The sequence below is a fragment of the Oryctolagus cuniculus genome, chromosome 1 (assembly GCF_964237555.1).
Source record: "Oryctolagus cuniculus chromosome 1, mOryCun1.1, whole genome shotgun sequence".
Lineage (NCBI taxonomy): Eukaryota > Metazoa > Chordata > Mammalia > Lagomorpha > Leporidae > Oryctolagus > Oryctolagus cuniculus.
In genome coordinates, this window is record NC_091432.1 from 204,218,699 (window position 1) to 204,236,808 (window position 18,110).

The 18,110-nt window shown below is 39.7% G+C and overlaps 1 protein-coding gene across 3 annotated transcripts in view; it reads left to right on the forward strand.

Moving 5' to 3' along the window:
• TMEFF1 (transmembrane protein with EGF like and two follistatin like domains 1) overlaps positions 1-18,110 on the forward strand; it is a 132,514-nt gene that overhangs the window by 30,220 nt on the left and 84,184 nt on the right. For all 3 annotated transcript variants that reach the window (XR_011381234.1, XR_011381233.1, XM_002707936.5), the window contains exons 2-3: positions 124-233; positions 10,861-10,990. Coding sequence is in view for 1 of the 3 variants with exons in the window: in XM_002707936.5 (XP_002707982.1) it covers positions 124-233; positions 10,861-10,990 (240 nt within the window). In the remaining 2 variants the exon portion in view is untranslated. The remainder of the gene's footprint in view (positions 1-123; positions 234-10,860; positions 10,991-18,110) is intronic.

Below are 18,110 nucleotides of genomic sequence, written 5' to 3' on the forward strand. Positions count from 1 at the left end.
AGTGCCTTATTCTTGTGAATGGGATGCTCACATTTTAAGGATTTTTCACATATGCACACATACACACACAGTGAATAAGAAAAAGCCAAACATATATTTGAAGCAGTTTTTCCTCTTTTGCAGAATTAAACGTGAGGGAGTCTGATGTAAGAGTCTGTGATGAATCATCATGTAAATATGGAGGAGTGTGTAAAGAAGATGGAGATGGTTTGAAATGTGCATGCCAATTTCAGGTGAGGAAACCAAACCTATTTGTTTAAGAATTTTATATTATTGATATAATTCTTCATTCTTTAAGAAGCTTAAAATGCCTTGAATCCCTTAAAGGAAGTTGGTTTTTCAGCCCCCCCCCAATTCTTTTTGTCAGATGAAACCCTTTTATTTGTACCTTCCATGTTTCTTTCCTGGAATTAGGAATGGCAATGATAGATGTGAAAATGCTTTGGAAAAAAATATTAAAGTTATATCCAAATGTTAAGTTATAATTGTCACAGAAAGAAAATACAGTACTAGTTGGAATAGAGCCTCTCCTTTAACATGTTGCCATATTTTTCCTTTTCTTTTCCTGCTAGTCTGCCAGTTTCCCTTTCATTCTAATTTGTTGCTCTCATGACTTTGGTCGACATTACTTGGCAGACTTGGAGCCTAAAGGTAGTGAGGGTTAGAAATAAATGTGTACCCTCAGACGAAGAGTGTTAATGTTTTTGCTTTCAGAGGCTGTTTTAGTGTGAGTCAATAACCTAAAAAAGTGAGAGGGAAGTGTTTCATCTAGTGCTTCGTTTTCATTTTCTGTGACTACATTATAATGAGACTTCATAATGTTTCCCATAAGCTGGTCCCTGATTTGAGATTTAGGATGAGACCAAGAAGAAGCTAGAATTTTTCTCACTCTTGTTCTGTACCTACCTGCTATTTTGGATTTTGAGAAGAAAGAGTTCAGAAATCAGGATGAAAAGCTTAGGAGAGTTAATATTTCCCGTAACCCTAAGACCTCAGGCAGATTTCTGTATGATCTCAGGTAATTTTCTGTGTATCAATTTTGCATCTGAAAAGAGATGGCACATTTACTATCCTTTCTTATACTATAATTAGTATAATTGTCTTGGCCTTTTGGCTAAGATTAAATGATACTATAATTAGAATCAGAATTGAAAGGAGAACTTACGTTTAAATCTCTTTGTAAACTCTAAACCTTCATGTTTGTTTTCATGAACAGAAGAGTTTAAGTAAAGGAGGAAGGACTGGTGGGTGCACTGTTGTCCAGCCAGCCAGGGTCTTTATCATTAAAGAGGGACTTAATGTTTTATTACATTGCATGGCAGCAGGCTTTCTTGTGGGCATTTTCACAATAGCCATTTTTTCCCAGACTGCTTAGTGCTTTTAGCTGGATTAAGATAGACGCTTGCTGTTAGTTCTTTTCCATGAATGCCTTTGCACAGGGCTCTAAACAACATGGAAGCTGGTTTTACCCAGATTGAGATGAAAAAATCAGTGGCGATTTGAACTGGTTTTCCCCTGCTTTTAATGGGTAATTTTTCTGTGGCTGTTTTCAACATATTCTCTATACTTTGTTTTTTAGTAGTTTGATTGTGCAGTGCTTAGGTATGTTTTCATTTTTTCTTGCTCAGAATTGACCAAGCTCTTGAAATCTGTGACTTTATGTCATTCATTAAGTTTAGGAATTTTGGTCATTCTTTTTTCTTTTTTAAATATTTTATTTATTACTTATTTGAGAGGTAGAGTTACAGAGAGAGAGAGAGAGAGTGAGAGAGAGCGTGCGCGAGAGCAGTCTTCCATCCGCTGGTTCACTCCCCAAATGGCCGCAATGGCCAGAGCTGCGCCGATCCGAAGCCAGGAGCTAGGAGCCAGGAGCTTCTTCCAGGTCTTCCATGCCGGTGCAGGGGCCCAAGCACTCAGGCCATCTTCTACTACTTTCCCAGGCCATAGCAGAGAGCTGGATCAGAAGAGGAGCAGCTGAGACACAAAAGTGGCACCCATGTGGGTTGCCAGCACTACAGGTGGAAGATTAACCTAATGTGCCACGGCACCGGCCCCGGTCATTGTTTCCTAAACTATGTTTTTCTGCCAGTTCTCTGTTCTAGTCTGGGACTTGAGTGACATATATTAGACTTTTGTTAAGGTCCCAAAGTCTTTGAGGCTTTGTTCGTTTATTTTCGTTTTATTTCTTTCTGTTGTTTGTAGTAGTTAATTTTTACTGATCTGTCTTTAGGCTCACTAACCTTTTCTTCTGTTATGTCTGCTCTTCTGATCTGTTAAGTTTTAATTTTTTTTTTATTTTTAAAATTTGTAGTTTGTATTTATTGTGTATTTATTTATTGGCTGAGTTTTTCTGTTTTTATTTTCCAGTCATTACAAGCATATTTTTCTTGAGCATAAATGTTATTGCTGCTTTAAAATCTTTGCCAGTGTCATCATTTAAGACATCTCATAAATTCTCCCTATTGATAGATTTCTCATTGATAGATTTCTCATTTAAGAGTGGGTTGCGTTTCTTTGTTTCTTCATAGCAGAGTGATTTTTGAATTATCCGACACATTATGAATGATATGTTTTAGAGTATCTGCATTCTGTTACATTCCTTCGAAGTAAATTGTTGTTATTTTTGACATAGATTGGCTGACCCTAGGTTGCAGATTCTGTCTTCTCCGTGGTGGGCAATTACATGAACATCAGCCCTTAGTGGGGCTGCTTGGAGTCTGCTCCATGTGTGGTTTGAGGGTCTGCCTGAAATTTGCTCTGAGTTTACATCCATAATCTGGGACTCCTCCTCCATGACTCTTCCTGTCTGGGATTTCCCTCCTGCTTTCCAGTGGCTGTGCCTGCTCTTTACTCTGTCCTCCCTCTCCTCAATCCAGAAAGATGGTGGGTTTTTTGTGGGAGACCTAGCCACCCAGCATGAGGAAACCGGTGGCTGTTCCCATCTTCCAGCTATCTTAAATATCAGGTTGAATTCCTTGATAGGGAATTGTTGGATCAATGGGATGCTCATGTGCAAATTAACATTCTTACCAAAAGCAATGTATTTACTGGACTGTTTCCCCCCACCTCTCTGTAGTAGATTTTGTCTATCTTTTTAAATTTTGTAAATCTGAAAAGCAGAAATATTTTTGTTTGCATTTGATTATTTGAGAGATTTAAAATGTGCTTTATATTTATTGATCATTCCTCATGTTTTTGCTTATTTTTTGGGGTATTTTCTTTTTCCCTTATGTTGATTTGAAGAGAAGTATATGTATGCATACACTATATTCAATATACTATTTGAATATTTTATAGTGCTTACTGTGTTGAGCATTCTATATCCGTTAACTCATCAACTCTCAAGAGAACCTACTGTTCTGATGTGTTTTTAAGAAGAGTAATATATGCCTCCAGTAAACAGCTTGAACGACCCAAGAAGATATGTGTGAAACGAAAAGATGTCTTGCTTCTGCTCCAGACTAAAAATTGCTTTTCTCAGAGGCAACATCTGTTACATCATATATTTTCTGCAAGAAATATCCTGTGCATTTACAAACACATGTGTTTTAATTACCTTCTTAAGTACATAAATCAATTAATAGTGTTTACTTTAGTGACTGTTCCATTTCAACTTACATAGATTGCCAAAGAAAGAGTTCTGTATTTAAAGACGTTATACTAATTTCTTTTAAATTTTTTAAAGAAATTTATTTACTTGAGAAGCAGAGAAAGAGAGAGAGAGAGGGAGGGAGAGGGAGAGGGAGAGGGAGGGAGAAGAGAATGAGACAGACAGATCTCCCATCTGTTGGTTCATTCCTCAAATGCCTGCAACAAGCCAGGTCTGAGACAGGCTGAAGTTAGCAGCCTGGTACCTTCTGGCTCTCCCGTGTTGGTGTCAGGACCCGACTACCCAGGCCATCTCTTGCTGCTGCCAGGACATGCGTTAGCAGGAAGCTGGACTTAAACCCAGGCACTCCATTGTGGGATACTGTGTTCCAAGTGGCATCTGAAGCTCTAAGCCAAATTCCCGCCTTCCCTAGTTCTGTTTTGTCTTTCTCTTTTTAAATTATTTTTAATTGACAAGTAATTGTATAACCTTGTTTCTTTTTCATTTTGTTTATATTTTTTGACATTAAAAAGTTCAAAATTTTCACATTGTGCTTGTCTTTATGTCTTTGTTTTTATGGTCCTACTTTTTTGTTCTTTGAAAGTCTTTCTCTGAAATTCCTAGGATTATACAGAGCTAACCTTTTGGGCTTTTTAAACATAGTTGAACAGCTAGAAAATTCCCTTATGATCTGCTTGAATCTCTTGCATTCTTACCTTGTGTCAAAGAAGGAAAGAGAAAGTTAAGTTAGGAGTTGAGATCAGTAGACATTTATCCTGTGATTACTTTGCTAGGTCCTAGGCTGGATGCTGAGGATGTAAAGATGTTTAAAGATAGGTTCGTTGCCTTGTAAGAGCAAACTGCCTAAGGGCTTACATCATAATTTGATCTTCCTGCTGAGCAAACCTTCCCTTGACCATTCTGCTTGCCTGTAAGCTTATAAATTTGTTCATGTTAGACTTAGATTATTATTGCTAGCTTAAGAACAATGACCTACAATGCCTATTAAACACTTCTGTCTGCTGGATACTTTAGCAGTATTTTTCAGTTCATTTAAAGAAGAAAACTTGCTTATGATTCAGCACATTTCAGTGCTATTGTAGATGCCTTCTAACATAATAGAATTTTTAATAAAAATCTAAAAGTTCTTTTGGTTTGCTAGTAAGAGCTGTTATCTTGCAACATATATAAACAAAGCCACTTTTATTAATTTTATACAAAGAATGATGATCAGTATTGCATCTTTCTCTTAAAATTTTATGTAGGGTTGTGCCTCTCGCTTTTTCTCATTTCTTTCTTCTTTGTTTTTCTGTCTGGAGCTGTCTGGGTTATGTGTCTGTCTTTTTGAATTTAGTATCTGCTATCTGCTCTAAGTACCATGCTCTGTTATTAGACCTTTGTATTAGGCAAGGTTTTCCAGAGAAATAGAACCTATAGAAAACACACACACACACACACACACAAACACACACACACACATTCAGTTAGGAAGACTGATGAGTTCCACAATCTTTCCTTATGTGTTGGAGGCCCAAGAAATCCAATGGTCTGAGTCCAAAGACTTAAGAACCAGGAGATAACTGAAGTCTCAGCTCAAGCAGTCAGGTAGAGAATTCTCCCTTCTTTAGTTCCTCAGCTCTTCTGTTCTGTTGGGGTCATCAGTGGATTGGATAATTCTTGTAAACTTTGGGGAGTTTAATGTTCTCTACTTGGTCTGCTGATTCAAAGTCTTGTCTCATCCAGAGACTCCCTTGACAGACACATCCGGAAATTATGTTTAATTTCAATATGCTGGGGCTTGAGATAAAGCTGACACATAGCATTAACCACTACACCTTTGTTATTTTCTTATGTATTGTATTCAGCACAGTTCCTGACACACAGGTGCACGGTCAGTGCATGAGTGGATGTGGCTCTAGAGTTTTACACTGCTGCAGCTTTCTAGATTACTTAAATACCTGGTAGTATCATCATATTCTTCCAACTGAAGAAAAATTGTAGAAAAAGAGTTCTTTCCCCCAGCAAGGGTGGCTGTATGGAAGAGATGGTCCTTAGGTTAGAGTTAGGTTCCAACATCAGTGTTTGAGTCAAAAATTGTATGTTATTAAAATTAAAATTATCCAATTATTTTAATTTGGCCATTGGATTTCCAGCAGAGACCTCTCAAACAGAATGACTAAAATCAGCAGGACTGCTTCTCCCATCTCAGGCTCACTCCCGAGTATGTGCTTGTGAGTTGTAGTTCAGGGACAAAAGTGCTGTGCTCTGGCATCAAGTGGCATATGGTGAAACTCTGCTGAGTAATTTGAGTGTGTAGTACTTTTAAGTATGTCATTTGTGAGGAATTGTGGCTACTCATTAGCTGTGGCAAATACTTAAGACCCTAAACTGATAATAGCAGTAGCAAAAATAGCTAATGTTTATTCAGAACCTATCATGGCCAGATATACATGTTAAAGGTGGATTTCTCTTAATTAATCTTAATAACAACTTTTATTATGTAGGTACTTTGCAGTTACCATTGTACAGATGCAGAAAATGGTGCTGCTGGCAGCCCATGTTCACAGGGATGGTGGGCTGAGTATTCCTAGCTCTAGGCATTAAATCACATGCTTAAAATGACTGGTGGGCTTTTTAAGTTAGATAGGACATTTAAAGCTGTAGCCCAGTGCTTACTAGTAGAAACTGTTAATAAATTTTAAGATTCTCAGCCCTATCGGACTTAATGTTCCTTTAAAAAACTATTTGATAGAGCGAAAGAAATCATTACTATCCTCTAGTTCTTCTGCTTCATTTCCCTAATACTCCAAATGGCTGGGCTGGGGCCAAAGCTGGGAGCTCAGTTCGCATCTCCTACATGGATAGCAGGAACTCAGTTACCTGGACTATCACTGCTGACTACTAGGGTTTTCATTAGCAATAGGCTAGAGCCAGGAATCTTAACCCAGGCACTGTGATGTGGACACAGGCATCTTAACTGCTAGGTTATACACCTGTTTCCTTAATGCTCCTTGGCTTTTTTTTTTTTTTTAAATTTATTTGAAAGGCAGAGTTACAGAGACAGGGAGAGTGAGAATGAGTGAGCAGGAGAATCTTCCATCTACTGATTCATCCCCTGAATGGCCACAGTGGCTGGAGCTGGGCCACACAGGTGCTTCATCCGGTTCTCCCGTATGAGTTCAGGGGTTCAAGCATGTGAATCATCTTCCGCTTCTTTCCCAGGTGCCATTAGCAGGGAGCTGAATCAGAAGTGGTGCATTTGGGACTTGAATGGGCACTCATGGGATGTCAGCATTGTGACTGGCAGCTTAACCTGCTGTGCCACAATGCAGGCCTTGAGGAGTGCTACCTTTGAATGGCAAGGTGACAGAGACAGAGCTCTTCCACCCACTAATTCATTCCTCAGATGCCCAACCAGGACTAGGCCAGGCCAAATTCAAGAGGTCAAACTGGGTCTCCCTTGTGGTTGGCAAGGAGCCAAGTACTTTTTCCATCACCTGCTGCAGCCAAGGTACACATTAGCAGGAAGCTAGATCAGAAGCCGAGGAGCTGAACTTGAACCAGGCACTCTGATATGGGTTGTAGAAGACTTAACCATTGAGCCAAATGACAGCATCCTTGAGAAGTACTATTAACTCCGTTTTAAAGATGTAGAGATGGAGTCAAAGAGATAGTTCAACCAAGGTTACGTGAGTATTTCTGGTTTTAATGCCCAGAAACTTTTCTATTACTGTTGCCACAGGGAAGTGTATCTTATTTTCCTATAAGGACAGTCTGTTTTTTTCCTTTTAGTTTAAAGCTGCTCTCAAATCTCATTACTGCTGTGCATCCCTGCTACCATTGGTCCTTTCCTAGTCACCCTCCTCTCATCCCTTGAGAATTCTCCTTTTCAGTCATTAAACATTCCAGTTTTTTACCCTTTCAAGATCTTTGCAATTTGCTCTTCTTATTACTAGAAAACTCTTTTTCCTCCCATTTAGATGATTGACTCCTTCTCTTTAGGTCTCAGCACAGAAGAGCCTTCGTTAATGCTTCTTTTTAATAACAAATGATTTATAGGCCTTTTTTTAACTATCCTTAAATGAAATTCATAAATAATGTAACAGTGTACAAAAACATATAATTAAAGAAATGAATATAATGTGTAATTGCAGTGTAAATGAGAAAGAATAGTAATTTATAATATTTTAGAGTGTAAATACTTGGGCACGTTATATTAAAAGATGTAATAATCAGATGTTTATATCTACTTAAAATGAATGTTTGAATTAATAAAACAGAAGCAGTTCAATGCTAGAAGTATACAAAAAATGAAAATGTGGAAGTTAGAATAAAAGCCAATATTAGGATAAGGTATAATACACTGAGGTTATTTGTATATGGTAGGTCTTACATAGTTCCTACATGAATGGCCAGAGAACCATTCAGAAATTGTGTACATCTTTGTTGTGTGAGTTGTCCTTTTTTCCCCAAAGAAATCTTTTATTTAAGGAATACAAGTTTCATAAGCACAACTTTAGGAATATAGTGATTCTTCCCACCATACCCACTCTCCCACCCCCACTCCCATCCCTCCTCCTCCTCCCACTCCCAGTCCCAGTCCCATTCTCCATTAAGATTCATTTTCAATTAACTTTATACACAGAAGACCAACTCTATACTAAGTAGAAATTTCAACAATTTGCACATACACACAAACTGAGAACAACTTTTACAGTTAACTCTCATGATACAACTCATTGAGGGCAGAGGTCCTGCATGGGAAGTAAGTGCACAGTGACTCTTGTTGTTAATTTAACAATTAACACTCTTATGTATGATGTCAGTGATCACCTGAGGCTCTTGACTTGAGCTGCCTTTTGAATCCACAATCTCAGTCAGTATTTAGACATAGGCAAAATGGAAGTTCTCTCCTCCCTTCAGAGAAAAGTACATCCTTCTTTGATAGCCCCTTTTTTCCACTGGGGTCTCATTCCTGAGATCCTTCATTTAGGACATTTTTTTTCCACAGTGTCTTGGCTTCCCAGCCTGAAATGCTCTCATGGGCTTTTCAGCCCGACCAGAATGTCTTAAGGGCTGATTTTAAGGTCAGAGTGCTACTTAAAACGATTATCATCCTGTGAGTCTGCTGTGTGGTGAACTGTCCTTTCTTTTGTAGTACATTAGCAACCTTGGAATCCACTTGCTAAATTATAGTAATGTCCTCTCATTATGACAATGAAAAATGCCCCCACAAGGGCATTCCACCTCTAGTGGTGATGTTGGTTCCCTGTTTTCTTTTTAGATTTATTTGAGAGGCAGAGTGACAGAAAGGGGCACACACATAGATAGATAGATAGATAGATAGATAGATAGATAGATAGAGATATCTCTCGTGTGCTTCCATCTGCTGGTTCATTCACCAAATGCCTACAAAAGCCAGGGCTAGGCTAGGCCAAAGCCAGGAGCCTGGGAATTCCTCTAGGTCTCCCACATGACAGGAACCTAATTATTTGAGCCATTGTCTGCTGCCTCCCAGGCCATATTAGCAGGAAGCTGGATCAGAAGCACAGAGTAGCTGGGACTCCAACAAGGTATTCCAATATGGAATGTAGGGGTTTCCAGAGATGCATTAACCTGCTCATTCCACAGTGCCCACTCTGGTGTGAGTACCTTGAGAGCACGGCATTAGAAAGTCATTGAATATTTGTTGAGGGGAGAGGTTTGGTAGACTTAGCATTTGACATATTGGAACTTGTGGCCTCCTTTGCTAAATTGTACTTTGTAATTATGAGGTAATGATTGGTACAGAGATCATAGGAGTGACTGTGTACATTTTAGGGAAAGATAATAAAGGACTTTGTGATCCATGAAAAATTGGAGGAATATAGGAAAGCTTCTTTAATAAAAGTTGATGTAGGATTGTGTTGATAATATCAAGCAAAATAAGTTGTTTTTTCTAGTACTTGGCCTGTGGTAGCATGCCATGCATATGCTTCATCAGGTAAGCCTAACCACCATTTAGTGTCTTGTTCATTGGAGAAAAATAGAGACAGACAGAAAATCATGAACATGGAAATTGGAAAACATGAAGACAAGTAATGTGAAAAATTCTTTAGGAATTTAATTTAGACATGTTTACTTTTCTAAATTAAGCTGTAAGTATAGTTTATTTCCGTTTGCTATCACATTTCTCCTAGATTTTAAAACTTTAGTCATTTGTGATATTTGACCTGTAGAAGTTTTAAGTTTTTCACATATGCTAGTCCAGTGTCATTTCTGAAATTTCTATCACCTGTTTCCTTCTTCATATATCTTACATGTTCTTCAAGACCCAGTTCATATTTCACTTTCTCTGAGGAGCTTTTCTTGAATACTCCCACTTATAATACAGATTATAGGTATTATATTTATTTCTGTACTAGTAAAATAATAGATATTATACTTTTTGCCTGTACTATTGATTGTTACATGATGTAGTTTTGCATTTTTTTTTTATTTGTAGGACTCTTAGATGATTATGAAGTCTCTGAGGACAGAGCTTTATCTTATGTTTCTTTTTGTCTTCAATAGCATTTACCTTGTGATTTTGCCCACTTAGATGTATTGAGTAAATTAGTTATGATAATAATGACTTTACATAAGTAGTGCTCTTTACAAATATTGTCAGGAATTTCCTGTTATTCTCTCATTGGGTTATTACAGTAAGAAAATGAAGTAGCTGGCATAGGGACTTTTATTCTTATTTTTAATGGATAGTTGGTGCATTTCCATTATGAATATGAAAAAAACATGTGAAGAAGTAGCATAATTCTTTTTTTAAAATACCAAGTAAGGCCGGTGCCGCGGCTCACTAGGCTAATCCTCCGCCTGCGGCGCCAGCACCCCAGATTCTAGTCCCAGTTGGGGCACCGGATTCTGTCCTGGCTGCCCCTCTTCCAGTACAGCGCTCTACTGTGGCCTGAGAAGGCAGTGGAGGATGGCCCAAGTGCTTGGGCCCTATACCCGTTTGGAAGACCAGGAGGAGGCACCTGGCTCCTGGCTTCGGATCGGTGCAGCGCGCCGGCTGTAATGGCCATTTGGGGGGTGAACCAACGGAAAAAGGAGGACTTTTCTCTCTGTCTCTCTCTCTCTCTCTGTCTGATTCTGCCTGTAAAAAAAAATCAAGTAAAAGAACAAACTATTCAGTAGTAGAAGTATGTCATAATACTATGGTATTGTATTCATGAATGTGTAATAAACTATTAATATTCACACCTAGTTCTGAGAATTTATTTTTGTTCCTTTTGCAGTGCCATACAAATTACATTCCTGTCTGTGGATCAAATGGGGACACTTACCAAAATGAATGCTTTCTCAGAAGGGCTGCTTGTAAGCACCAGAAAGAGATAACAGTAGTGGCCAGAGGACCATGCTACTCTGGTACGTATGATATTCTTTATAAATGCTACCCAAAAGGAGACTTATAGTTAGAAGTACATTACCAAAGCTCTCGCATGGATTGGAGGTGATTGTGTGGAGGAATTAGGGAGTTGTCTTTGCTGCAATTTCATGTTGCTCTTTTTAACTCTGAGTGGTTGTATTGACTGAGTTACTGCCCTACATTTTTAAGGCCTAAAGCCTTTTTATGTGGGGCTCTGCCTCTTGCTGGCTTTAAGATTTGAACATGAGGCAGAATAAGATTTGGGGTGGGAAGTGATAGGGAATCCATGTTGTAGACTTGTTTTGGTGCGGGGAAGGAGGTGGTCAGGAATATGTGTAGAAAATCATTAGTAGCATTTCAGGTTGTGTTTCTTCTCTTCTCCCTGCTGCCTCCCACTGCCTGCCCACTCTCCCAACCCTCTCCCAACCCAGCTGTTTGTATTTTCTTCCGCTTTATCCTCCTGAATTGGTAGTGACTGATTTTGGGAAGTATTACTATTAGTTTCTTTCTTGTGCTTGTGTTTGAAAATAGGGCTGCAGGTGAGATATTGCAATTAAAATTGTTGTACAGGGGTTAGTGAAGACTATTCCTATGTGATTTTCTTTCTTTATTTGAGTATTATGGTGCTTAAAGTTCTCTCTCTTGCTGGATCTGATGATTTTGAAGCCAACTACAAAGGTAGAAGGCACAGTGTCCAAGACCGCCCTCACTGCTGACACTTGAGTTCCGGAGGTACCACACACTACCCTCAGGTTCCATAGTCTGCTGCAGGGGCTCACACAACTCACTGAAAGCTGTTGTACTGGTGCTTCTGGTTTATTACAGGGAAAGGATACATGTTAACAAGAGCCAAGGGAAGAGAGGTATGGACAGATTCTAGGAGAAACCTAAGGTTGAATTTCTGGATATCCTCTCCCTGTGGAGTCAGGGACAGAGTCAGCTCCTCCAGGTCACAATGTGTGACGATACATGTGGATTACTGCCAACTAGAAAAGCTCACCTGAGCCTTAGAGTTCTAAGTTTTTTTGGGACTTCATTATTTAACTTTCAAAAATGTTTATTTTCATCTACTTGGCAGAATGACAGAAAGAAAGAGAGACAGAAAATTCTCCATCGATGGTCTAATCCCCAAATTCCCACAACAGCCAGGTCTGGGTCAGGCTGAAGCCAGGAGCCTAGAACTCTTCTGGTCTCCCATGTTAAGAGTCCAAGAACTTAACTGGAGGATGGGGAATATCCAGCCCATAAGCCGTATAAGGCATGCAAAATTATTTGTATTGAGGTTATGTGGAGACTGTTCCAACCAAGGCAAATACAGGCAGGACTCAAAATTAGTATGTCTATAGCAGACTCATTTTTAGGCTGATAATTGTGTACACCCTGTAGATGATGTGATAAATCTCCAATGGCCCTTGGCCAAAAAAATGTTCCCTGTCTCTGAAAGCCATCATCTGGTGCCTCTCAGGATATATTAGCAGGAAGATGGATTGAAAGTGAAGTAGCCAGGATGCAAACCTACACCCTGATATGGGATGCAGGCTTACATATGGTGGCTTAACCCATGTGCCACAGTGCCTGTCTCATGCCCAATGACTGACTGTCCATGTATTTATCTCAGATGCCAGGGCTAGCAACACTGTGTGACCTGAAGCCCCCACTCTAAATTATATGTTGGTCTTTCTAGTGTGTCCAGCCCGTACCCTAAGACTATCGTATGTGGCTATCTCTATTCAAAGATCAGGTGGTCAGAAATCCTCCCCTAGTAAAGACACTGCCATCAGGCATGACTTAGAGTATCTTCCAGAAGCTGTGGGCACAGGTCAGACTTCTCTTGGGCCAAGGATGAATATTTTACTACTAAATAATTAGGTGCTTGGAGACGTTATGTTCTTAGGCTAGTAGATTATCATTTGGTGTAGTTCTTATTTGCTTCTCTAAGGATGTTGTGTTTCACATATTTGATATAGAAACTAAAGAGGAATATGGAATTTCTTGCAGTCCCAAAATAATTATGCATCATTTGTGAGGTGCATGTGTTTAAGACATCAAGTGCTTTGATAGATAGTGAATATTTAAAAAAAATATTTATTTATTTGAAAGGCAAAGTTAGAGAGGGAGAATCTTTAGTCTGCTGGTTCACTCCCCAAATGGCCACAATAGCCAGGGCTGGGCCAGAGTAAAGCTAGGAACGTGAAACTTCATCCATGTCTCCTACGTGGGAGCAGGGGCGCAAGGATTTGGACTTTCCCAGGTGCATTATCAGGGAGCTGGATTGGAAGTGGAGCAGCCAGGACATGCATCAGCACCCATGTGGAATTCTGGTTTTACAGGCAGCGTTTCAACCTGCTGTGTCACAATGTCAGTCTTGGTAGTGAATATTAAACATTAGAAAGAAGGGTAGTGAATTGGAAAGAGCATTGCACTAGAGTTAGAAGACATGGCTTTAAAGGAACTCCAACTCATATTTTACCGTATGGCTTCTTTGAGCCCCAGTTTCCTAAATCATAAAATAGATGTCATCTTCTGGAATTATTAAATAAAATTTGAATGAGTTAAGCTGTAGGATGCTTTATTGATTTTGTTATTTGCTGAGTGGGCCAATGTTTTTATACCATTTTATCTTTCATAAGTTCTATTCTATGAGATGTACTCTTTTTTGCTTACTTGCAAACTGCTTTCTTATGCTCTAAGATTGGGCTTTAAGGATTTTCTCCTCTGAAATCTTTATTTTGTGACATTGGGAGACAGATTTTGTTCACACCTTGTGTGTGTCTCTATGCATATACCATTCTGTGTTTCATTTATCTGACATTTCTGCCTCTAGTCAGATCAATCATTTTTCAATGGGAAGGCAGTATGTCCTGCCTATAGAGGTGTATCATGATCCTAGGGTAGGGTTGTATGGTCTGGGGAAGGTGTGAGTGTGGTCTACAAAATAAAATCCATTGGAAGACCTGTACCTCATTATCAGAGTAGTTACAGTAGTTAATTTTCTTTGGAATCCCAAATGCCAAACGAAGTGTGAGATACTTATATTAAAATTAGACATGGGTTGAAGAAAAGGTTGAGAGTATCTCTGCCCTAGGAATGAGTCTTATTTATTTATTTTTTCCTAGCATTTAGCATAGTGTCTGTCACATCTACCCAGTGTATATGGGATAGAAAGAAGGAGTGTTTTCCTAAGAAAAGTTTTAAATTGAGTTCCTTTGTTCCTACTCCTTCACTCCTTCTTTTCCTCTGTAATCAGAGATATAATTTTATGGTTAATTAGTCAAAATTGAACACGAGTTTAGAGTCTCCATAAAAGCCATGAAGATTTTGCAGTTGTTGCTGCATACGACATATATTTTTCTAGTAGCTCCTGTTTCTACCGTATCTGTGAATTCTGTCATTGCCTGAAGGAGTCTGATGAGTGCGGGGAGCAGTATACTTGAGTATTGCTCTACTCTAGAGAACTGAAGAACTGGAGTAGGTGCTCTAGGATCTGGAAGGAGCTGGATCAAGTGTCAAATCCTTCACTAGATGTGTGTGCTTTTTTTTTTTTTCCCCCAACAGCTCCATGCTGATGATACCATAGCATTACTATCTTTTCAACATATTTTGTGCTATATGTTGATTCTTTAGAATCATAAAATACATTTTTATATATGTTACATTTTAGACCCACTTCTTTTTGAGATTCTTTAGTTGTATGCAGGCATAGAGATAGGACACTGAGGCTTTTAGCAGGAAGCAGTGTTTATTTGTGCCAGCATTGGCTCAGCAGATTCACATCCAAAGGCTGAGCCCAAAACGCAGTGGGGCATTGCCTTATATGACTTTTGTCAGCTTCTTTTTACATTTTTAGTCCCATTGTCCCTCATGTATGGTAACATACATTCTGATTGGCCATAATGCTACAGGATTGAGACAGGGTTGCACATGGGTACATGGTTACTGGTAATGCCAGGTCACCTCTTCTTTGTTCTGGGAAGTCTCCTACCACATTCTCCCTTTTGATGCTCTTGGACAGATCATCCTGGTTTAAAGGTTTATATTTCTTTAATTTCATGACATATGTGGCCACTTTTCTTTTGACTGTAGCCTTGATGATGCTAGAGACAGGTCTTAGAACCAGGGGTACCAGGCAAGGTAGAATCAGGCAAGCCCCCCAAATTAAAACTACAAAACTTATAAGGGTCTTGAGTCCCCCCAAATTTGAAAACCACCCCCTAGACAATTCCCCTGGGTTCCAGCTTTTCCAGGTCTGGACTGGGACATGGGTGATCTTTCTCAGTTTGGTCTGTTATTGCTTCTGTGACCTTGCCTCATCTATCTGTAAGCAGCAGTTGTTCAGGTTAGATTTTCCACAAAGTCTCCCCCAAGCAAACAAGTAGGCTAGGGCTAAGCAGTTTTGATAGATGGCATTGTGTATTTTAGTATGTTGTTGGTCAATATATTGAGAGCTCTTTAGTTGTACTCTCAACAACAGCCATATGCTGATGATACAGTTTAACATGTAGATGAGAGTATGGTACTCATAAGACCTGTCCTCTGCACAGGTGCCAGGGGCCATGATAGTAAATTATTCACTAAGGGGGCCATTGATCATCTTTTTTAAAATATTTGAAAGGCAGAATTACAGAGAGGTAGAGGCAGAGGGAGAGGGATAGAGAGAGAGGTGTCTTCCATCTGCTGTTCACTCCCCAAATGGCCACAACGGCTGGAGCTGGGCCAATCCAAAGCCAGGAGCCAGGAGCTTCCTCAGGGTCTCCCACACGGGTACAGGGACCAAAGGACTTGGGCCATCTTCTGTTGCTTTCCTAGGCCATAGCAGAGAGCTGGATCATAAGTGGAGCAGCCAGGATGCCGGCAGTTTAGGCAGCAGCTTTACTCACTATGCAACAGCATAGGCCCCACCATTGATCATCTTTCCAGTCATCAATTGATGGGGTATGCCACTCTCTCTGGCTCCCTCAGTTCTCATATACAGGGACTCCCAAATGTTTCTTCTAGCCAGTGGGAGTAGAAGAAGGAAGGGTGGATAGTTCTCAGCGCACAAAATCTGGACCAGAATTGGGGTTGTTTAGTAAAAATGGCCTTTCCGCATATTCAGTATAGTACCTCTGGGTCCCATCACTCCATGTTTGTGGTGAGGTTGTCCCAGGCTTTTTTAGGTTAGAGAAATTGGACAAGGTTTGGGGATTCCTGCCACTGGGTTTTCTGAGTTGTCATAGGATTCTTGGCCCTGGCATGTCAGGTTTCCAAGTGAGGTATTAAACTGTCTTCTCTATTGGGTGAGACAGTACTTTCCAATTATTGAGGTTTTGAGAAGCCAAACACCAGCAGTTCAGAGGGGAGATTTTGTTTCATTATATGGCTCCCAAGGGTCTAGTTCCTTAGCCTACCCCGGCCATTGATCTCCCATACTGGTTCCCCCACATACATAGCAGGAAGAGACGTGTAGAGATTGAGCAATAGTCTCTGCTATGGCCAGGTACAGGGTTTTTGTTGTAGTAGAGATGTGGGGAGAACCTACTTTTTCATTTCCTCGTAAAAGGAATAAAAGGCCTCATGAGATGATGCCTGGTGTGGGACTGTAACCCTCATGAAATATAACATGATTCCATGGTCTATGCCTCATCCATATATATATATATATATACCAATCTGATGGCCAACTTTCCATCTCGAATCCTCTGGGTTAAGGATGATGAAGTTAACAAGATTACAAGTTCCCAATTGACAGTTTGATGTGGCAACACCTTTTGGAGGAGGGCTGTTTTATTTTCCCATGAAACACAGCTCCAATAAGGACAGTGAGGCCAGCTATCACTGTTAACTGGAGCCAGTCTGAGACTGATCACACATGTATTTATCATTGAGCTGTATTCTTGTACCTCACCTGAGTTCTACACTTGATAACATGTGAAGGGTTGCCACCTGTGGCTGCACACACATCAGAAAGGACTTATATAGGTTGTTTTGAGTTAGTGATTTGGGTTTCGTTAATTATTTGACCCATATGTCAAGGCTCTGAACCTCTAGCCACTTCTCATTTGGGGAGTACTGTGGGTTGAAATAAGTGTACTGATCCCCTTGCTGGCAAATGGAATAGATGGTCTTACTATGTCTGCAGGTCCCTGAGACTGTTCCCTGGCAGGAGAAATGGGTATAATAATGCAGGGTTTTGGTGACATCCTGGCCTGATCTAGTTATGTGAATACATGAGTCACAAGATAGGGATGTGGAGCCCATTGGGGACCCATATAAGAACATAGTTACAGTCACAAAAATTAAGAATAGACGATTCTGAGGCCAGAGTGCTGTTTAGGACATCTGCCATTCTATGGGTCTGCTGTGTACCTCACTTCCCATGTTGGATCGTTCTCTCCCTTTTTGATTCTATCAGCTAGTGTTTGCAGACACTAGTCTTGTTTATGTGATCCCTTTGACTGTTAGTCCTATCATTATGATCAATTGTGAACAGAAATTGATCACTGGGACTAGTGAGATGGCACTGGTACATGCCACCTTGATGGGATTGAATTGGAATCCCCTGGTATGTTTCTAACTCTACCGTTTGAGGTAAGTCAGCTTGAGCATGTCCTGAATTGCACATCTCTTCCCTCTCTTATTCCCACTCTTATATTTAACAGTGATCACATTTCAGTTAAGTTTCAGCACTTAAGAAAAATTGTGTATTGATTACAGTATTCAACCAGAAGTATTAAGTAGAACAAACAAAAAAAATACTAAGAGAGATAACATATCAAGTTGCTCATCAGCAGTTAGGGTGAGGGCTGATCAAGTCACCGTTTCTCATAGTGTTCATTTCACTTTAACAGGTTTCCTTTTTGGTGCTCAGTTAGTTGTCACCTATCAAGGAGAACAAGTGGTATTTGTCCCTTTGGGATTGGCTTATTTCACTTAGCATGTTTTCCAAATTCCTAACAGGGATCACTTTTCAGTTAAAATTTAAACACCTAAGAATAATTGTGTGTTAATTACAGAGTTCAACCAATGGTACTAGAACAAAAAAAATACTAAAATGGATAAAGTATTATGCGGATCTGGCTGAAAAGCCCATGAGAGTATTTCAGGCATGGAAAGCCAAGACACTCTGGGGAAAAACAAAAC